Here is a 22,999-nt window from a genome sequence, read left to right on the forward strand (position 1 = left end):
CAGGGTCCTGTAACTTTATCAATGGAAGATAAATCAATAGGAAGCAGTTGAAAGTGAAACAAGGGATATAGGATTTTTTTCACTGTTTTACTAATGCAGCTTTTAAAGCACACCTTCATATAAAGCACTGCAATCCTCTGCATATGTATCCCACCGTAGTGCCCTACCTGCTTTCAGTGTTCTGTCTTTCAGAAACAAATGTTGCTCCTGACCCTTTGTGAGTGGTTTCCCTGTACCTTGGATGGAAACTGAGGTGCATTAATTTGGGAGCCTGTTGTGAAGTATTTTGTGGGGAGGAAGCATGCCCATCCATCCCTGATGGAAGAACGTATGCTGCAGCAGTCACCTTAGTTGACATGTAGGTCTTTTGCCAGTTGTGGAGATGGAAACAATTCCAAGGTTTTGTGCACCCTATTTGATATTTTGGGGTGCTCTATTTCTCTTTCTGATCCAGTGTGTGCATGTCCCTGGCACAACCTCACTGCCCAACATAACAGGGGGCTGCCCTGGAGCTGCAGAGCTGTCTCAGTGCTAAGCATGATCAAGGCCAGCCACAGCTGGCACTTTGTGGTCGACTCAGAGTAATAATCTTCTCACTTTGGGGCAAAAATGATGAATGCAATGATTTTGGCTTGAAATTTCTTTTTCTTCCTTTCAAATAAATTTTGAGATGCAAATCTTATTCTGAAATAAGAAGTCAGAACGCTCCATAAAAAAAATAGCTCAATAAAATTATTAGGCTTCTTGATGTAGCATATTTCAATAATAAGTATATATATATTATTAATGTATGTATATATTTTGGCTGAAGCTATATGTTGAATAATGAAATTTTCACGTGTTTTCGCAACAGTACATTTTTCTTGGAGAATTTATTATTTGCCAAACAAACATGACAGAATTTCCTTTTGGAGGTCAAGTTTTACTGACTGGCAGTGAGATGCTGAGACCTCGCACTGCTTTATTAACTTTTGGAAAGCAAGAAGTACCTCCAGAAGTCAAAACCAAACAAATAAACTTCAAAACTTCCTCTGTGTCATGAAAAGAATGAATGAACATGCAACTCATGCAGTTATATGAGATTACAGTTATTATTTTTTATGGAAAGATTTTAAGTAAGTAAAACACAGAGCGGTTTGGGGTTTTTTTTTTATTTTTTTTATTTTTGCAACACACTCCACATTATTCAGGATTGCCTCCTTTTTCCATGCAATCATGTTTCAGGCAATGGTCAACAACTGAAAGCTTTGGATGTTCTGAAGGAAAGAGAAACACAGAGGGCTCAGTGAAATGTAACTTTGCTAGCTGAGGCGTCAACAAGGATAAAAGAAGCAGTGGCTTAGGTATTGATTAGAGCTGGAATATTATACCAGGTAATTTACATTTTCAATTCTCACTGATGGGAACTGAGCATCCATACTGTTAGGCAGAAAATCACAGCCAATGCTTTTAGTTTCACTACTTGAAAACAGAAACAAAGGCAACCTTCCCTCCCTTCCCCCCACCTGGAGGGATTGCACCATGCATGTATTTTTGGCTCAGTGATTTCACCCAGTGCAGGCGTCACAAAACCAGAGGGAGGTTTCCATTTTCAGCAGGGCATTGTAATCTTTAAAGCTTGCAAATGGTAAAGTCCCAAATATCAAGATGATACAAGGAAGGGGCGGTGGGGCATTACATCCTCGTGCCTGCATTGCATAAAGCTGAATGAGTTATCTCCTTGAGGGGGAAACCTCTGTTACCCTGTTTCCTGCCAGCAGCTGCTTATTGTCAGGAGAGAATAGGAGAGAGAGCAGGCTGTGGTATGGAAAAGGAAAGCAGGAAGATCATCACTTTATTAAGATAAACAGCAAATGCATTGTTTAGCTTAAGAATGAAGACTTAATGCTCTGGTACAGTATGTAAAAAAAACTGCCACAGTCCCTTTCCCCGAAGCGCCCGTGACGAAACCTTTGGGTCAGTTCTGTGGACTTCTTCCATACAGACCTGTTTGGTAAACTTCAGTTATTTTTCATTGCTTGTGCTGCATACAGCTCCGCTCTGGACTTGCCATGGTAACACTGCATTGGCACACAAGCTTTGTAGAGTTCATTCTTTTTCAGTGTGCTTGAAGTAAGTCAGCAGAAGATAGCTAATCCTGCTTAATAGGAACGAGAAAATTATTTCTGAAGAAAACCAAATCAAACTACGAAACCAAGCCCCCAAAAAGCAAACTCAAGCCCTCCCTTGCTTATTTGGTTCACTTTATCAAACTGAAAATGATGATTTTCAGTCTTAGAAAAAAAAAAACAACCCACAAAACCACCTTTTCCCATGATAAAATAAATTTACTCAAGTGCTTAATGTGGAGAATCAACAGTAAACAGTGGCAAATGGAACACCCCCTCCCCCCATGTATAACCTACATTAATCTGTGATTCGAGAAGATGTGTTTTTCTCGCCTTTTAAAGGAGTAACACACCTTGCCAAACTAGCAATGTTGATCAAAAAGGCCTTCAGCACTCCAACAGGAGTCCATCAGATGTACTCCAGTGTACACCTTCAGCTCCTGATGCCATGGGAAATGAATTTAGGCTCAAGTCATTCTTGAGCGCTGCCTTGCTCAAAGGTGCAACCCCTACATGATTTCAGGGGTACCTGAGGGTAAATTAGACAATACAGAAAAGCTGTAGAAATCTCAGAGTTTGTACTACTACATTCATATGAAATGGGAGAACCCATTTCCAGATTCATTACGTGGCTCTGTACGGTTTTGCTCAGAGCACTGCTCAACTGCCTTAAAAATTCAGTTCTTTATTCCCCAACTTCTTCAGCTGGGCTTATAAACACTTAAGTGGTTTGCTGAAACACAACTTGAGTAAGTCATGGTTTTGAGTGCTTAATACTGATTTGTCTTGATCTGAAAATTGGTAGTTTGGTGAAAGTGGTTAACAGGTTGCAGGATCAGACCCATAAGCTGTGGCTTAATCTGTGGCTCATATGTTTAGTTAGCCTGGAATTAGGTTTGATCCAAGGGGAAAAAAAAAATAGGAAAAAAAAAAAAAAGGAGAATTAAATTTAACTCCAGTACTTTCTCTAATATGAGTTATAAATTTCTCTGGAATCCCAATTTTAACTGGCTTTATGCAGCTTTCCTTGCACGTCACAATGCCCTCAAAGAGAAGAAAAATAAAAGCATGTACCCTATCATTTAAAATCCTGTTGTGTTGCAGCTACTGTTGTCAGAGCCTCATCTATGGAATAAAAGAGAATGAAACCACACTTCATGATAAAGACTGCAGGCGAGGTCATTCTTACAGTCAGTAGCACAAACTGGTTATTAATCACAGTGCAAATACATTTCAGAAGCTAAAGAAGAGCAGTCCCAGAGCCCTGCTGATAGCTGTGCATCCCACTAATTCACCTCGGTGGAAATGTACCTCTGAGCTCAATTAACCCTTATCCCAAGGCCACCCATAAACTTTGTGGTAAATATGTTTTTTTTTCCCCCTGCCTCTGTTTTCTATCAGTGGAATAGATCATTTCTGTCGGGGGATAAAAAGCTATCTCTGTTTATAGACGTGGGTCCCTCATTATGGATCTAATGAATGTTTGGGGGGGACTTGTACCAGTAGCTCATCGAATTGATGAATTTGGATGCTCAGCTCCTGTTTCCAGTTGCTGTTTGAGGCAGGTAGCAATGCCCGGAAGGAGGGATCTCCTCATAGAATTGCCTACACACAAAGTTGGTTGCTGAATGTGTACAAGAAGCTATGGATGTTATTGCTGTTGCTTTGTTATTATTGTTATTAGTATTATTAGGACCATTATTATTCTCTCTTCCAAGCATTGTTCACAGGCAAATTGGAAATGTGGTAATTAGGCCCTGACTGGTAGTGTAGCATTAGTGTCCTGAGCCAAAGTTCAACGCTCTGAAATGAAATTTAAACCAATTAATCTGTTAGATTTTTATCGCTTGTCCGTGTTTTCTCAGCAATTCCCTCAGCACGCGGCCTTTGATCAACTCTCATACAAAAGCTAAAATGTGTGCCTGCTGCTAGCAAGATGGGGCTGACATTAACATGGCACTCATAAAACAATCAGAGCAGTGAAGCCCTCAAACAGACAGGGCATAGTAATATTTAATAAAAGCGCACACATAATCTTCAGAATTAGCATTTTGTGCCTTGCAGTACCTTTGGGAGAAGAGCTTTTATTTGTGGAGTGATCATTATTATAACAAAGAAGAGCTACCTAATAATTTCCACTTTAACTCTGCAATATGCCATGAGCATTTCTGAACCATTATGCTAAACTGTGGAGGGGTAATCATTTTATTGTCACCGTTTGAAGGAAGAAAAATCCCTGGTATATGAGTAGCTAGGGGAGCACAGGAACACTGGAACCCACTGGTACACGCAGCACAAAACTTTCTTTTTGCTCACAGTCTGCTGAGTTGGTACCTACCACCCTTTGTATGGATGATGGCAAGATTTTAATAGCGTGTATTCGAAGGGAACATGAAGACTTCAAAAGGACATTGTTCTTCTTGAAACTCATTAAGGTTTTTTGCTTGTAAATCCTTAAAATTTATTGATAGAGAACTTAGCGTTGAAGGCAGCAGCAAAATTCCTATTGGTTTCTATAAGTTTGGGACTCTTCCTTCTAAAATCTATGTCTGTTACCTCAAACTGAAGTAGCAGTGCAATAAAATAAGTCAGATGTTAACATTGATTTGTCTTGATAGCATGTGAAGGAGGAGAGCAGCTCATTAAGGCTCACAACCACTGGGCCACTGCAGTGGGTGGAGGATGTGACCACATCACCTTCACAAGGTGTGCAAGGTCCACACTTGCAGTCTGAAGGGTTTTTCCTTAGACTTAGTGGAGCCTGGAAAGCTTGCGTTGACTAATACCAGGTCACAGAGAGTTGGTTTAAATCTGTTTTGATAGTTAGACTACCAAACTCTTTTTGTTCCAGTTAAGCAGGCTGCCAGCTGGTGTTCTGTTCTGTTTTTTAATGTTGATATATAAGAATTTTTATTATAATTCTCTGAAATAACACTGTCCACGCTATCCATCCTTCTACTTCATTGCCATTATTGGAACTGGCCTGAAGTCTTTTACTATGCAATCTTCATCAGTAAAGTTTTGGTTTCTCAACTAAAATCTTTTTGTTTTACAGAAGAACAAAAATTTGATGTAGCTTTTTTTTTTTTCTATTTGTTTTTAAAACACCATTTCAGAAATGATGCCCTAATGTTACAAAATGTCATCTGATGTGATAATATTTTGAAACAAAATGTTTTGTTTTTCTTGGAAATGTTAAAAAGTATTATAGCTAATTTCAGATGGAGATTCTGGGACTTTGTTCCTAAAATGATCTGTACTTTGATTTCTCTTGTGACCAAAACAAAATGTAGAAAAGTTGAGGTCCACAATGAAAAGAGGATTCTGCCTAGCTCTGTTTTTCTAGGGTTGCACAGAAGTAAACACCTTCCAGACAGCACTTTGAAAGTTGCCAGATGGTTAACAGAAGAAATATGAAGAGCTGAGGGCCTGAGCTGGCCAGACGTGTGTACCTGAGGTATAAATAGAGCTGAGGTCATAGCACTGCCATCCTCCTGATGTTTCTGCTGGTGATGCTGGCAAATGGTACCTGATTCTTCCATTCTGCTTCCTGGTGCTCCATAGAAAGGGCCTGGGAAGTGCAAAGAATTTAGTAAGACCAACATTCCAAACAACACCAGCTGTCACAAAGTGGTCATTGTATAAACATGTTTTGTGCCTCCAAAAACAGGCAGCAGTCTGGATGCCTCCGTCAGCATGTCTCCTTGGGCGTCCTGGGGTTGCAGCCATCAGCATGGCTAAGGGACGTGATTTAGTAGGCAGTATTAGTGGTAGGTGGATGGTTGGACTAGATGATCTTAGAGGTCTTTTCCAGCCTTAGTGATTCTGTGATTATATTTGCCCACAGTGGTGGTTGAGTCACCGTCCCTGGAGGTGTTCTCTAAACGTTTAGATGTTGTACTGAAGGACATGGTTTAGTGGGGAAATATTGGTGGTAGCTGGATGGTTGGGCTAGTAATATTGGAGGTCTTTTCCAGCCTTGGTGATTGTATGACTCTATTCTGTGATTCCTTTGCGGGGCAGTACCTTCATGCAACCCTTCCAATCTTTGCAGAGATGTGCATTTTAAGATAGAAGACAGAGCTGTGTGGGGAAAGCTGGGAAGTTCCACTGTTCTTTGTGTTGGTCCCAGGGAAAAATAATACCACATTTTGTGGGAGTGCACAGTACTCTCGTTGCTTTTCAGGTTTTTCCTGTGACGGATACAAAACTGCCTTGCTTATTAAACAACCCAGTCCTGACTTTTCCTCCTCAGAGGAGATGTCCTGGGCTGTTGCCAGCGGATTCATCGAAGTGCAACATTTATAAAAGATGAGAATCAAACACACAAAGCAGCACATGCAGCCTAACGCCTCGCAGTGAGTGTAGCATAGCTACTGCAGCAAAGATCACAGGACAAACAGCAAGACCTTTAGTGGGGAGGGGCAATGGCAATGGCACAACAGTGTCTTGCATTCATTTTAAAGATGGATTGATTCTATAATTTTGAAGCCTGCATATGTTTTCCGTTAATGGGTTATGGTCTTAAACAGTTTTTATTCACTGGTATTTAGGAAAAAAAATGTTGCCTATAGTCTTTAAAGAAAAGTAGCTCATTCTCTAACACATGGGAAAATGGTTATCTTTGGGTTTTATGGTGGTGTGTGTGTCCACAATCGACTGGAAATAGTAGAAAGGGTGTAATTTGGAAGTGATTTTATTTTTTATTTATGAAAAGGTTTGATTCTGTGAAAGGGCTAGATGGCATTTTGAAAAGCTGCTTTCATTGTAAACCCATTGCTGTGAGCTTGGCTGAAAGGAAAGCATTTGGTTCTGGACTTTGCACTGATTTTATGCACATTTTTATGTAAGTAACTTGAATCCAAATTAAACATATTGAAGTTACCTCTGTGTGTGCGCTGCATTTTCATGATGGTAATGTTAGGATGTTTCTTTTGTTAGCTCATGTAAAACTTAATGGCTGCGCTCTGCCAAGTATGAAGCAGAGTAATGATTTTTTTTCAGCATGTGCGTGTTTGTGTTTTTCACTGGTGCTGGCATCCCCACCAGCTGAAGTAGTGGAAAACTTTGTGCCTGAGACTTAGAACCTTTTGTAGGTGGGAACAGGATCTGTTTGCTCACCATGAATGTTCTCCATCACTGGTGGTGCAAGTCTGCAGCAGAGCCCACAGTAACACTACTAAGGGTGACTCACCAGCTCCCTTCCCAGCTCCCTCTCATAGTGCCTGTCCTGCCCAGGGGCTGAAGGAAGGCATTAACTCCAGCCAAGCGGAACCCCACTGGATAATCATAAAGATGCAGAGTGTCTCTTTAGCACTTTATGTCTGGAGCACTTTAAGGCATGCTTCTGTGAATTAATGAATTTACTGTCCTTATGTTCAAAGCAAAGCAGGGCAGGGGCTGTGCCACCACTCAGCAATGTTAAGTAATTCATGGGTGCAAGGGTTTTATCTTGGGTTGTGTTAATATGCAGGTGACTTTCGTACCTCCTGTTTTCCTACTATATCCTTCTGCAATAAGTTTATGAAACTCTCCCTTGAGTATGTCAGCAAATATTCAACATTACAAACCAAACAAGCAGCTCCACCAGCCTTTTGACCAAATGGCAATGGACAGCCAAGTGCCAGCAACTTACAAGAAGAGGTTTATGTGCAGATATATACACAGCTAATGAAGCTGTGTTGATTGACACCTGACTGACACTGTAGCTGTAGTGGAGGCAATGGCAGCCTCTCTTGCACTTTCCATGGAGCCGGCCTCTTCTCTGAGCTCAGGAGTGGTTCACATCAAAAGGAAAGAATGTGTCTTTCCAGCACAGAGGCTGACTGGTGGAGTTTTGCTGTTTTTTAATGTGTCTCTTTCTCGTGGCTAATGAAATTGTTCAGATACTCTTTTTACTTCAAACAGTACCTAAGGCTGCGGGGTCATTCTCTCTCCTGTAGTTTTAGCAAGGAGAAGTAGGTGGCATTTGAGTTGGAGTCGTTTGTTTTCATCAACCTATACAGCCAACCTGAGACTCAACAGCTGAGAATTACCCAGTGCTTTTTGGCTTGCTCGGATTGTTTTTACAGTAGTGTTATTCCACTGGGCTCAAAACAGTTAAATTCTGATGTACTCCAGTACTGCAGAGGAGGAGAATCAGCCCGTGGATGTTTTTATTGCCCTACCCACCAGTATATAGAGCTGACAGTGCTTCGGCTTTCCTAATCTTAATACAGATGATCTTACACCTAGATTTGAGCTTTCTCCTTTAAGTTCTGCTTGAGTTTTCAACATCCCCTCAGGAGGCACTTAGTACATGTGTTGCCAAGAAAGTGGCTCATGAAAGTGGTGACAGACTCTATGAATAAGGCGAAATGCATTGCACATACTTCTTAATTACCCAGTAGACACAACATAAGTGGAGTGACGAGGTGGCAGGATGGTGGCTTCTGGTTTTGTGAAGTTTTTTCTGTGGTTGCTAAAGCATTATGCAGGGCAGGGTGGTTTAATTACCAGAACAACCTGGATCTGATTGCAGACAACTTAAAGAAATACTGAGGGTTACACCCTTTTTTTTTTTTTTTAAGCCAATATTTTCCATAATATTTCTGGGAGTTTCCCTGATTAATTTAGGTTATGATGGATAATAAAGTGAGCTCACTGAAGATTGTTTTATTAATTCAGGCATTCTGCATTTCATGTACAAAAAAGGTAGAGATTTGTTCTAACTTCCAATTGGTCTCTGCTCATCATGCTGTGATCTATTATTTATCTATCTACCTATATATTTATATTTAAAATATATTATCTTTTTGTAGGCTTATAAGAGTTATTATTTTTTTCAATGTGGATAACAAACCCAAACAAATTAATTAAAAATAAAAATAGCTTCCAAAGATTGGAAGCTGGAGGTCATGGAAATGTACTAAAAAGAATACAATTGCTGAAATCTTTGTGTTACCAAGGGGGGGAAAATGAAAGCTCTTTTTATTTTATTTTTCTCAAGTCTTCCATCATTAAAATCTGGTTCTAACGGCAGAATACTTCTCTTTTTCATGTGTGTTGAAAAGCAGCTACACCATGTATCAAAGCCATCAGTCCAAGTGAAGGATGGACTACAGGAGGTGCCACTGTCATCATCATAGGAGACAATTTCTTTGATGGGTTACAGGTCATCTTCGGCACCATGCTGGTTTGGAGTGAGGTAGGTGTTGTCTGAACGGTAATGTCTAATAGCTTTGTCTAGCTCACAGCTCTCCTGTCCTTTTTCTATGCCACATGCTAAATCAGCAACAAATGTTTAGATATGAATCGTTTCCTCATTCAATTTTATGTAAATAATTAGTCAAATGTACCTGTGGCAGAGCTACATTATAGCCAGGGGATTTGCATCTCCTCTCGCTGGCTCAGAATTTAGTTCAGAGTCTTTTTTTTTTCCCTCAAGAAAAGGAAAGGATAAATGTCTGTGTGAATAATTCTGCATTTTGCACTACAATAGCTAGAGGCCCACAGGAAACAAACGTTTAAGTGATCCTGCATTCCAGGGAAACCGGCTGCTTGTAGCTGCAGCTCAACGGAGTGGAGATTGCAGAAATTCAGCACCTCTGAATGGCATGTCCTGAAAGTGTCCAGTGTTGTATCCGCATGAAAAATACAGCCTTATTGTATCCATCAGGGTCCTCTATAGCTTGAGTAAACCTTTCTTTCTTTGTTTCTCATCCATTTTTACTGTTGCTGCTTCTCCTAGCTACTTAAGTCCTCTCTTTGCCAGGCACAATATTACATACGGAGTTTGATAGTCCTCATAAGTCTGTGGAGTGTCAAGTCCCAGGTAGCACCACCCAAGTAGCCACTTCCATGTGCAGGGCAGAATTCCCCCTGGCCTCACTGGCGTGGGATGGCAGCTCAAAGGAAAGGTTTAAGTTTTGCCTATATGGCTTTCTGAAAGAATATTGGAAGTTTTATAAAAAAACAAAAAATGATATTTTTAGAAGTGCAGTACTGGAATAAACAAGCTAAGAGACGGACCTGCCTTTCCAAACTGACTGAAAAATTCTTGCCTAGTGACATGAGGAGCTTCTGATCCTTTGCCTTATCTCTTATAGATATTAAATCAGTATTATACCTTAATTAATATCCAGTGCATTCTCCCTACTGATTCCATTGCACATACGGCAGCGTTTATTCCATATGAAGAGTATCCTCTAATGTCCTTCATGGGCTTCATGGTTCTCTATCTCATTCTTCAATTTGAGGACAAATGTGGATGAAAGGGCATTCCAGAAAAGGAGATATTTTAAATGAGCCCTATTCTGAAACCCTTATGTGATCATGAAAGTGCCCCCTGAGCCAGTGTAAGCATTTTGTGTGTAAGGATTGAAGCCATTACGGCTATAGACATTTTAAAAGGAAAGGTAAGGAGGCTGGAAGGAAATTGCTCTGGTTTTGGTACTGCAGAATTGGATCTTTCATTATACATTGGATTCTGTTTATTAGTGGAAGCCATTAATTGGCAAATTCTAACCCCAGGTAAGTGAGTGCCAGTCAAAACATTGTTGATGATGCTTACAAATCCTTGTAATGAAATTATTAATGCTATAGATGGGGCTGAGATCAAAGTCAGTCTGTTGCTGTGGATGCTGCAACGGGCTGCAAGTCGGCTTTGAGTCAAAACTATTTCACTATCTCTCCCTTAAGTAATTAATTCTCAGTTTCACAGTCCATGAGAATGATAGAAAATTCTATAGGGGAAAAGAAATTATTTCTAAAAGAAGCAGACAAACATGGTCAACAAGTGCAGAAAGGCATCAGCTGTCTAAATAACCCCTAAGTGATATTGATGTATAAATAATTGAAATTACACATACCAGCCACATACGAAGTACAAAACAAGTTCTTTCATTTGCCTTCCCACGTCTAAAAATGTCTGGCATATTTCAGTGCTCAGGAAGAATATTTTTGCTTTACTTTAATAGCGTAGACTTGAACTACCCATTTTATGAATATCAGTACAATTTTAAACCTGGAGCAGGTCCATCCCAAGTTGCCAGATGGACCTGGATTCGAACAGCTTATTTTGTAATTGAATTCAACAAGAATTCTTGATTTCTCCCTGTTGTTTCATGGATCCAAACAACACATGATTTTAACTGATCTGCATAAAATCTAAACCAAAACTAGACAGGAGGAAATTAAAGGAAAAGAATGAGCATTGTGAAGTATGTTCACATGGATTTGTCTAGTATCACTTCAAATTGTAATTGTGGGTGGTTTGGGGGATGCAGTCTAAATTAAGTATCATTTTGCCACAGACTTTGCATAGGACCTTGGGCAAATCACATAATCTGCTTAAAGTTCAATTCCCTTTCTCCAACATCGTAATAAGATTAGTCACCTTCTTCAGAGAGGTGCTGGGAAGATAATTATCATAAAGGTCCTATATTACTCGGATTTTATTGTAGTAAAACCCATGTAAGTACCTGAGATGCATGGATATTTAAAGTATAAATCCTACCACTATTGAGAAGCAAAGTTAAAAACCAAAAAATATCGTTCGCTTTAAGGGTGTGTTTGTTAATGTCAAGCAGCATATGTTATAAATAATTTGAAGTGTAAATAATATATTTTTAATTTATTTTACATGTATTCAAGTTTTGTAATTGAAATATTTATACGCTTGAAATGGAGTACACTGTTTAAAAAGGAGGTTTAAAATGGTTTCTGAAACACGTATTTATTATTTAAACATATATTTTAGCTGTAAACACTCTAACATAATTACAACCTTTCTCAGCCAGGGAGAACTAAATAAAAACTTAATTTGTCACATTAATTTTGTGCAGAAATGCAGATACCCTAAGCCAGTGGGTTCAATTAATCCTTAACTTCCATATTACTTTATAAAAATGACTTTAAGAGCCCTTGATATTTTTAGAATACAGCAAAAAGAGCCATCTGATGCCTTTTTTTTTCAAGGGACTTTCAGAACTGGCAGAGAAACAGTATTGGTATATCGTGTTCACATGCTGAATCTGAACAGACAACTCCCAGCAAATAGTCTGTTTGCCAGATAGACTCTGCCTTTCTGTTTGCCCAGTCCACAAACAGGAGGATTTGTTATTTAGTCTTTTACCCAGCACTGCACATTGCTGCAAATATCCCAAATCTGAGCTGCTGATAAAATCCTGTTATTGGGGGACCATAATTCCAAGAGTCAAGTTTCAGAGCAAGCACACATGATTGTGAAGACAAAATTAGTTTCTTATAAATATTCCACAATATTTGCTTAAAATGAGCTATTTCTTCAAACATTTTCCTGCCAAGAACATTCCTCCAGCTGCACAGAGTCAGCTGGAAACAACTTCTTTCTTTTATATTAAGAGAAGATGAAGCACTGAAACATCAGCTCTTTTGCCTTTGTACAGCACAAAAACAGAGCTTCTTTTTTTTTTTTTATGCTGCTGAATCAAATTCTGTGACACAGTTTTTTGTTTTGCTTTTCATGTTTATTATTGATTTTGGAAGTCTCTCTTTTTGAGTGCTTATTTTGGAGGTCTGACTCATTTTTAAAAAACGAGTAGGCATCCTCATTCTGAAAGCCAAGGCTTATTAATCAGCATCTGGATGCCCAGTATTGAGGCATGCAAAGCCACTGGTCACTTTTGAAAATAGATACCTTAAGGGTCCCGTTCCTCCTGCAAGCCATTCATTACCTTCAGTTTGTTGTTTTTTTTTTTTTTTTTAATTCCTGTCCTAATAGTCCTCTTCACACAGAGTCCAAGTTAAATTTATGACCGATTGTCACCATTTCCCCAACCACAAACCAGAGCTCAAGCACGCAGAAATAAACTAGTGACTCACATTAATGACATCTTCTTATAAAATGTCACTTTTCAAAAAAAGAAAGTAACCTGGCACTCTGAAGAGTGTGAAATGATGCTGTATCACAGAAGAATGTCTAGAATATATTAGCAAACCACAGAAAGAGGCTTGTTGTACACAAACTAAATGTGTTTTAGATTTTGAAGGACATGCACCTCTGTCCATTCTGAATATCTCTAACTCAGGTTTTAATCCAATCCACAGCATGTCCCAGAGAACAAGTAAGAGTTTATATAAAACATCTAGTACAGATGCCAAGTACCAGACCAATTCACTTGAAAATCCCTTGGGAGAAGGGTGCAGCCGGTAGTTGTTGTCCAACTCCAGATCTCAATTTGCCAATTACTGGATTGGGAAAGGAAGTTGGTTTTGGGGATTCTGGCTGCTTGGTTCATCTCCAAGTCACAAGTTAGTGCGTTGCTCGGGATTTACATCTGAACACATGCTCAGAAATGTAGGTAATTCTTACTTACAGATTCTTATTTCATGTCATGTTAGGTGTTGTGTTGTCTGTTAATGCAATATGTGTTACCACCTGAGGTTAGAACATCATAATGCCCACACTGAGTGAGACATGGAGGTTCATCTTCTCTATGTATTGTGTTTGGCAGTGGGCAATGGCAGATGTCTATGAAAGCAATGAGGTGAACGTATAATGATGTTTCTCAAGAAGTTCAATACTTTGGGTCTCAGGGGCCTCCAAAAGTGGCATCTTTATGTTCAAGATCACCTGATTCTAATAGCTTACCTATTCCAGGTGCTTTGCATGCAAATACTAGACAGACTGTGCAGTGAAAAAAGGTATAATCTGTGTCAGTGTGAGAGGAGAAAATGCGCTAGCAAAATGTGGTGGGACTTCCCCAGGTCACACCACAGGTCAGCACTTCAACAGGAAAATATGCTATGATTCTGGAGTCATTAAGATGAGGGGTAAATTTGCTGTGGTTGTGCACCCTGATTCATGCAGCACCTTTGAATCACACTGACTGCAAAACAGATTCAGGATGATACATTGATGGTGTTGGGGAACCAGAGTTCAGGAACAGAGGTGGATTCAGAGGAGGGTTTCTAAGTGTAGTGACATTTTTTGTCTCTGAAAGCCAATTTCTTGAGCCAGGAACAATATAGGGAGATACTGGTATATAACCAAGTTAGCTAGTTCCTTTCTGTGGGCATGAGAACCAAGTGTTGACCCAGAAGATCAGGTACTTCTAGCTCAGTGCTGCATTCCTGATAGAGGTCAGTGGTAGAGGTAAGGAGAAAAAGCTAAAGGAAGAGGAACATGTATTCTCCACATACATCTCCCAGGCTTCAGTTCCAGAGAAGAGAGGAATAAAATATATACTGATTATCCTAAACCATATAACTTTAGACATAATGTTCACCCTTTGGGAATGTGTGGGAGACAGTATTGTATATTTGTGGTTTTAAACACAGTTAAACTTATTTACTTCAGAGCACAAAGGAAAACCAAACTGTTTGTGGAGAACAAACCAGGAAACTTGCTTAACTCTCCCCAACTCTCTGTAACAATGGACCATAAATAGGTCAGACATTTCTTGGGAACCAGTGAAGATGAGTATTGGAAAATGCCACAAATTATGTTTAAGGAACATTAAAGTGGTGACAGACCAGTAAATGTTGGGAAATTCAAAGATAGAACCAGAAGCTGCCCGTATAGCTCATGCCAGAATGGCGATGAGGGGTGTGGGGCACAGACTGATGCAGTAAGACTAGCACGTTAACCTTCAGTATTAAAATCCTTGGCTGTATTTATAACCATTTTTCCCCTAAAAATGTCATGAATTTTTTCTCACCTTGCCAGTCCACCCAGCTGACTAGAACTACCTGAGGGTGGGATTTATTTCAGCTGTGCTTGGCTGCCTACAGTTAAGCATCTAAATTTGTCACCTTGGTTAACTGGAGAAAGGTAGATACTTCCAGAGAGCAGCTTATGCTAACTGAGAGCTGTCTAAAACCATGGAAGGAAATTACTGTTGTGTTTCTGCTGATGATCGAGGACATGTAGAGCATTAGTCTAGAGTTTATGACTTTGGTCAGCTCCTTTTTAAGGCTACTCAGTTTAAGTAAAAGGGATCCTTAGAGTTGTTTGTTTTGACCAGTAGATAGAGTGAATAATTTGGGGAAAAAGGCATGTTCCTTTCAAGAATAAGTAAGTTCCTAAATCACGTAGTTTCAAAGATCTCTTTGGAGCTCTCAGACAAGAACATCGATTCTTATGTGATCATTTCTAACATGACATGAGTTGGGAGCTGATCCTATGATTTATGTGGGACTCAATAAGATTTGGAATATTTGATGCTGGTAGTGTTGTTTTTAATCTTCAACTTGATCTAACACTAATTTTCTTATTTTAAATATGGAGAACTTCCTACTGTGAATGCCATTTCCTGCAGTAACACAGATGGCTCTGAGACAGACATTCCTCTCCTTCTCTCTCTCTCTCTCTCTATTTTTTTTTTTTTTTTACAGACTGCTTTATTTGGGAATTTTAGCTTTGTTGGCAATTTGTTATATTGGCTTGGAGCAACAGTCCTGTGCCCTAAACAGTGACCTGCTTAGAAGCCTAATTTTTTTATAGGATCTCAATGTGATTTTGTAATACTTCATTCCTGGTAAAAAATAAAGTCTAAGACAGCTTTTATTAAAAAAATAAAATTGAAAAAAAAAATAGTATTAAATTGTATTCCCTAATTTAGGACATGTCAGCTGACAGCACTGTTATTGTCTGCTGAGGGTACCTGTGGCTTTGATCATTGACAGGTGTGGTTGTGGGCCTGGTTGGTTGTGTTTTAGGGTGCCCAAGAGTAGGGTAATGCATGTGCCAGAGCTGTATCTTGTTTGCTGGATACAATCATGGTACTTTTTCTGTGTACCTCTATTTTTACTGCTCCTGTCTGAGATGGCAGAATGAGTGAGAAAATAACATTTAGTGATGGGGAGAGCAATTCTGTGGTTTCTGAACATAGCAAAAAGTTTGAGTTAAAGTGCAAGAAACTAGTGAACTCCTAAATGGTTCTAATATTAATTTCAAGGACTACGTTTTAAATCCAGCCAATAATCCTAACAGAGTCCAGGATGAGAAGCACTGACGCATCCCATCCTTCTGTGTGGAATACAGGAGCACTAGTCCTCTTAGCAAGAAAGTCATTTTCTAGTTATTACCTGCACGTAGAGGAGACCTCTCAGAGCTGTGTCAGCCATTGCAGTGGATGCAAACTGGAACAAATGGATAAATAGTTATATTTGGTACACCTCTTTTGAGAGCTTTGATCAGTTGCAAAGAAACATCCTGCATCCTTCAGAAACCCAACTTTGCATTTCTGCGGTAATCAGTTATGCCTCCAGAAGATGAATAGGAAAGAGTCTCTAATTAAAACCGTAGCACATGGTGCTTTTGCAGTGTACAGATGTCAGCTGGGGACCAGTTTTAAAAGCCTGCCTGGGCTTGCACTGGGCAGCCAGTCTCAGCTGAAGGGATGTCACATGCAGAACCATGCATCATTTATCAGTTAGGTTTGCTGGACACTGCCATGACCCCAGAGTTCACCTTAGCAAATGTAAGCATCTTGCTGGTGTAAGCTAAAGCTGTTGCATTAAACCAGGGCTAATGCTTGTGCTAGGAAGTGAGCGTCTGCCATGTATGAAAACAGAAATAATGCTGCTGTGGCTGAGAAGGGAGAATGCTTATAAATATTGTAGTCTCTGGCTTTTGTGTGGGTTACATTGTGATTGTATTCAAACATTGACAGGTTAATTACATGTTTCAAAGCTTGTTTACTGTGATCTCAGAGGAAAGTGTTATTAAAGAAGTGTTCAGCATCTAACAGTGCTTTCCCCCCCACCCCCCTCTTTTCTCTTCTCAATGTTTTCCTCTAGCTGATTACTCCTCATGCCATCCGCGTACAGACACCTCCCCGACATATCCCAGGGGTTGTAGAAGTCACATTGTCCTACAAGTCTAAGCAGTTTTGCAAGGGAACGCCTGGAAGATTCATTTACACAGGTAAGGATACTTTAGTGCCAGATATAATGTGGAGAAATAGGGTAGGCAATGTATCGTGCTCGCTAGGGCTTCAGCTTTCATCATGAAAACTGTACCATATTTTATTATTTGGGCTGAGCACATCAATATAAAGTTGAATTTTTGAAATGGAGGAATGTAGAGATGAATCAGAAGGCATACTAGTATGGGATGTTTGTTTGCTTGTTGGTCCTCACTGTAGGGCATCTCTTTACCTGTGAGCTACGGGTATGAAGGAATGAGCCAGACACACAGTGTGTTCACGAACCTGCTTTCCAAGAAATAGTCTTGCTAAAAATCTGCATCTCATGTTGTAACAGGGCTCAGCAAGTGTTGAAAGTTATAGGGAAATGCCTTCCCATTTCCCTATAACATACTTGCTTCTGGCTTCGGTGGGGGCCATGTGGCTTTCACCCCAGTCAGTGCTTCAGACATAATGACTTGCTGTGTTTTGGGCTGAGACCACTGAGTAGGGTGCTCTGACCTGAAGAGTTAATGACAAAACTGCTAAGACATTACAATAATGTCGATATTAAATCACTCTCAGTAGTAATATAGATGGCATGGGAAATAAACCAAGTAGCAGCCTACCTTTTCAAACAAACAAACAAACACATGTATCTTTGATTCCTTGGAAGCTATGCACGCTTTGAGAATTAACAACTTGCTCCATGTTTGGATGTGCTTGTTGTTTGACCCATAGTGCAGACATGACTACTGCTTCTGTAACTGTTTGCTTGAAGTACATCGTCACAATCCAGTGCAATTCCTTGCCTCATCCTTGACTGCACTTGAAACTTTAAGAATTATATGCCACATAAGTACATATTATAGATCATTCTGAATTACACTGGGCACATACATTTATCCAGTTGTGAGTGTACACACAGGAGCTCAAGGCAGAGGATGTACTTCTGTGCTCTGAGTAACAAAGCTCTCATTAGATTTCTTTAACACAAAGTTGAACAAAGGTGACATATAAAGCTTTCTTGTCTTCTTGCAAATACTCTCTCCTCTGATTGGGATTATGTGCTGTTTTGTTTTGTTGTTGTTTTTTTTTTTTTGTGGATCTCAGTGTTCACGTATTGCCTCACTCACTAAGCAGCAGACTTTGCTGTGTATTTATTGTGAGTAATATGATTTCAGCAGTGTGTGGGAAGTTCATACACTGAACAATAATGCATCATATCATAAAGTTACTTAGGGTTTGAATGTGCTGGAACAAAAGGGGAAGGAAAAGGGTGAAATTGCCAGCTGGTGCAAATTGTCAGTGTACGTCACATGAAAGTGTCAGCCGGAGCTCTGGACAGTTTCACTGTGAATCCTTTCCCTTCCTGACTTCATACAGTAAGCTGTGCTCTCCTTCTGCCTGTTGGTAAGCCACTGGGCTGGCTGCAGTTTGGCCAGTGAAATGGAAAGTGTGCATGCAAAGTGAGAGACAGGGAGGAAACCTGACCCTTCTCAACTATACAAAGAAATTTGTGGGGACTTCTTTATGCAGTTTAAATGGTAAAATGTCTTGGACCCATTTTGTTTTTCTTTTCAGATCACTGTTATATAGCTTTTCTAGGAGAAAGAAGAATGGCAGTTTAGCCTGCTTGCCCAATAGCAGATGGTTGCATGTGGAAATAAGTTGTCCCAGTAGGGAAAGTATTTCCATATATGCCTTTTCAGGTTAGTGTTTGAAACACATGATTTTTCATTCAATAAACAAAAGTTTATTTATATGAAATACTAAACAACAGTGATAAAATCAAAGGTGATCCAATCTGTGGACAATTCTCGTACTTATGCAGCTTTAATGGAGTGATGGTGGATATGGAAATGCTATTGTGACTGAAATAGCACCTCCCACAATTTGCATCTTTTCAATCCTTTCACAGGCAGCCTAATCTTAAATGTGTCTTTTTTTTAAAGGACTAAGTGAAACTAAAATAAAAACAATTAACGCATCCTGACCTTCAGAAGTGCCTTCCAGCCCTTTAAACAAAATGCGGGTTCGGTACACGCCTGCCGATTAGTTTTAGTTAATTGAAAATTATAGGATTGACCCAAGAGGAAAATTTTGTTTGCACTCCAATCACTTTTACAAATTAAGGAAAATTACCACAATTTTGTTTAGCTAAGGTTTCACACTGAGTTCACGAAATTAGCTCAGCCATCCCAACAAAGTCAGCACTTTGTTAGTGAGCACTAGAAAAAAACTAATAGTCTATGGTGTGTACAAACGAAGCATAGAAAAAGCTATGATGCTTTAGAGAACTAGGCCAAGTGTTTTTAATTAGGATTATTGGTTCATTGTAAGTTTTGAAGAACAATCAAACTAGCAGATTAGCTGTTTCTTTTAAAGCTAGAATTTCTTACCATTCATTTTTCCCATGAGAACTTATTTTAACTCCCACATAGCACTATTTTTTTTTTCTTTTCTTTTTTTTTCTTTTTTCTTTTTTTTTAACAAGGCCTGCAGGAAATGGACCAATTGGAAGTTGGGATACAGTAACATTCCCCAGCATCACTCCAGCCGATGGGAGTTTTTCACAATGTTCTTCAGTGAACTCAGTGTTCTGGAACATATTACAAAACCACAGAGGCCAAATGTTTTCTCAGAGGAGTTTGGCCTCTGTTTTTGGCCGAAAACATTTCGGCATCACTTGCTGCTTATTTACCCTGCTATTAAGAACAAGGAAAGGGGAGAGGAGAAGAAGGAGGAAAAAATAAAAGAGGAGAGTGTGTGAGAGAGAGAAAAAGACCTGGGGTTTGTGGGCGGTGCAGGAGTCGATCAAGCGTAGTTTCCTTTCTGGTGAGAATGTCCCTGCTCGTTAATGGACCCATTTTGTGGTCAGGTCTCATTTAGAAGAAATTATTTTTAATCAGTGTTCGACAAAATATCCCCTCAAGCCACCTGGCTGTAAACTGTTTTTTTCTTACTGTTAAGTACTTAAGTTCTCAGAAGAAAATACCCAGTGACCCATTAATTTTAGCCTTTTTTTCCCCCATTAACTGCAACTAACTTAGTAACGTGATCTCTAAGTAGTCCATGTGCCATCTAAGAATCAAAGTCACATAAATACAGAGAAATCCTGGATTTTGTAATTATTTCTGGAAGAAATATACCAGTGTCGGCTCTGTGCTTACAAGAAGACTTTTCTATTTCCCATCTGCAAAGCTGTGTATTAGCATGCACATACAGAGCTGTTATTTCTTAAATTTTGAGCTTTGACATTCCAGGGAGAACATTATTAGAAATACAGAAATACGAATACATTTTACCTCTATGTTCACTTTGGAATTATATTGAAAAGTCATACTGCACCCAGAAGTATATGAGCCAGTGAAGCACATGCTGGTCAGTGTTTCCCTGGGGAATCCTTTACCAGTAAATCTCTTCAGGTACTGAAGAGCACCAAATGAATTCTGCTTCATGTCACAACTTAGGAATTAAGTGTGTGCCACTAATTTATTTTAGGACCGGAAAAACTAAGATAAATGAAGAAGCCATTATGGATACATATCCCTGGGTAGTTTGTCAAGGCAACTCAGAGAAAATATGGTTGAATTAAGGGATGAGAATTGACACCGTTTTTTGATACCTGGCCAGGCCTTTGAGATTTTTAGCTTTGCTTGGTATTTATTTGTTTATTTATGATGAACATCATGGACAGTGTGATTTTCATGGATGAATTTTGCTGCATATGGTAGTACCAAACTGTGAAATCTGAGTGGGACTGCAGTGTATAAGTGAAAGGAGGGTTGTGCTTACCACGTGTTGGAAAAGATGTTCTGCTTATGGTACATCCAGAAATGAACTACTTTGTGCCACCACCTGCTCCATTTCAGGTTTTGTGCTTTTGCTTCCAAAGTAGAGCAGCAGATTAATAGGGTCCAGAAGTATGTGGCTTTGTACTAAGCTATGAGCATGTAATTAATTCACATCCTTGGTGTTGCTACCTCAGATACCGAATTTTTATTATTATTATCTTGAAAATTGCTTATATGGTTGGGTGGAATTTAGGAATAGTCTTCCTTTGTATTAGTCTTGCTTGGAGACCGTTGTGTGTTGACAGCATGTCTTTGGATATGGTATGACTCCAGAAGTGCTGCTAATAGTAAACGTAGGGTCAGCATCATAGACTGTATCGAACAGGGCTTGCTGAGCACTGTGATTAACTGAGGTGCTGAGTGCTAATCCTCCAGAGCAGAATAAAGTAATTCAGTTGGAAGGGACCTTCAAAGATCATCTAATCCAACTGCACTAATTGTAATGAAGGCAAAGTTGTAATGGAACACTAGAGAGTCTGGTCATATTTGCATTGCACTTTTTGGCTATTGTGTGTAGAGCGGTGTAGAAATGCTAGCATTGTGAAGCCCACGGGCTTTGCAGAATTTCTGGGAAACCGCCTCTTTCTCTGGAATGTCTCAGGGCTTCTCAGACAACTTCTCACTCCCCCAGTTGCTACAAAGAAGAAATAGTCTCATGCGGAAAAATTCCTGCTCCATCTACATCTCACCCTTTACTTACTTCCAAAAGCAATTGAATTTGTGTACAAACAGGAAGAGCCTTGCAGTTCACGGATGATTTGAATAACATTTTCAAAAGCAGATTTTTTTGGTGGCTTCATGGTTGTTTTTTTTTCTCTTTAAATGGTTTAATATACTCAAGAGTGAGTAGTAGTTAATGAAAATCATTCTCATCATTTCTGAAGTCAAAAAAACCTCAAAGAGTTGGTTTTGATGATCCTTATTGGGTCCCTTCCAACTCAGGATATTCTGTGATTTAATGATTAAGGGTAAGAGACCAAAAACTACTCATTGCCAATTACAATTTCAGTCTGTGGCCACAGAAGCAGAGGTCTAAGTCATGTTCACGGATCTGCTCAGAATTGGAACCACTTATACCGTGATCTCTTAGCCCTAAAGTTTCCAGTCCAGTGATTCCGGCAGAAAATTTTCTGCTTTCAAGAAGACACCAAGGTTCAAAAGATGCATAATCAATGAATCAATCACTTTCAGCATAGAGAGTTCTGGAGTTTGTAGGTTGAAAAAATAGTTGGTAAGAGACAGACTGGCTGTCAGGAGATTCCTGTAGCCTCACTGGAGCCTCGTTAGTGGGTGGGCTTGACCCTTACACCAGCTAACCTTGGCCATAGCTGTGTCTGCTACGTAAAAGCCTAGTGACAGTAATTCTCCACATCAGTAATACAAAAGCTCATTAGTTTTACAATTCACGTGTGTTTATTATTGAACCATGAGCGCTTAAGTAGCAGATTAGTATAAATGAGAAGGCCACCATCAACAGAACAATAAAAATAAATAGAAAAGCCAGCATCTTTGTACTGTCTTGGATTTTACCCTGATATGTTTCTAAAATTCTTCATCCTCAAAGATATGATGACCATTAATCTGAAGTGAAATATAGAACAAATCAGTTCTCTAGAAAAGTGGCCAGAAGCTAGGAAATGAATGCCATTTGTTTTTAACAGCAGTTTTAACTGCCCTTCACTGATAAATAGAAAAGAGGTGTGTTAGAATAAAAAGTATCAGATATCTCGGAGCTAAATAGTCACAGAGTGCTACAGAAGAGCCAGTGTTCTCCCTGGGAGCACAGGAGACACTGAGTGGTGTGCGGAGCTCAGGGGCAGACCTGCCATTGGGCTGAAGTAGTTGCACGATGCTCCTGGCTGTCTGCCACTATAAGGGTTTTCTTTAAGCACTGAAGATCTGGGTCCACCATGCACCCAAACCAGTTGTCTGATCTTAGATATTACCTGCCCTGGAAAGAGGAAGTTACCCTCAGGAAATCTCTAGCTGAATTTAAGGTTGAACTCAGCCCTTTCTGAGTTCCAGTCCATTAACCTAGCTGCTCTGCTGAGCCTGTGCTACTACCTTGTCTGCCTGGACTCACTGTAAATAAACTAATAAATGGTTGCACTTGTGTTGGTGCAAGAACTGAACATTTGTTATTTAGTCGTGGAGTTGGTGTGAA

General features: G+C 39.6%; 1 protein-coding gene across 9 annotated transcripts in view; it reads left to right on the forward strand.

Annotated features, from left to right (window-relative positions):
- Positions 1-22,999, forward strand: part of EBF1 (EBF transcription factor 1) — a 264,071-nt gene that overhangs the window by 184,034 nt on the left and 57,038 nt on the right. For 5 of the 9 annotated variants that reach the window (XM_090150701.1, XM_031598195.2, XM_090150703.1 and 2 more), the window contains exons 9-10: positions 9,161-9,294; positions 16,872-16,998. In XM_090150701.1, coding sequence (XP_090006827.1) covers positions 9,161-9,294; positions 16,872-16,998 — 261 coding nt within the window. The remainder of the gene's footprint in view (positions 1-9,160; positions 9,295-16,871; positions 16,999-22,999) is intronic. The other 4 variants (XM_031598196.2, XM_031598197.2, XM_031598193.2 and 1 more) reach the window with 1 other exon arrangement.

The sequence above is a fragment of the Phasianus colchicus genome, chromosome 15 (genome assembly GCF_987193195.1).
Source record: "Phasianus colchicus chromosome 15, bPhaCol1.hap1.1, whole genome shotgun sequence".
Classification (NCBI taxonomy): domain Eukaryota; kingdom Metazoa; phylum Chordata; class Aves; order Galliformes; family Phasianidae; genus Phasianus; species Phasianus colchicus.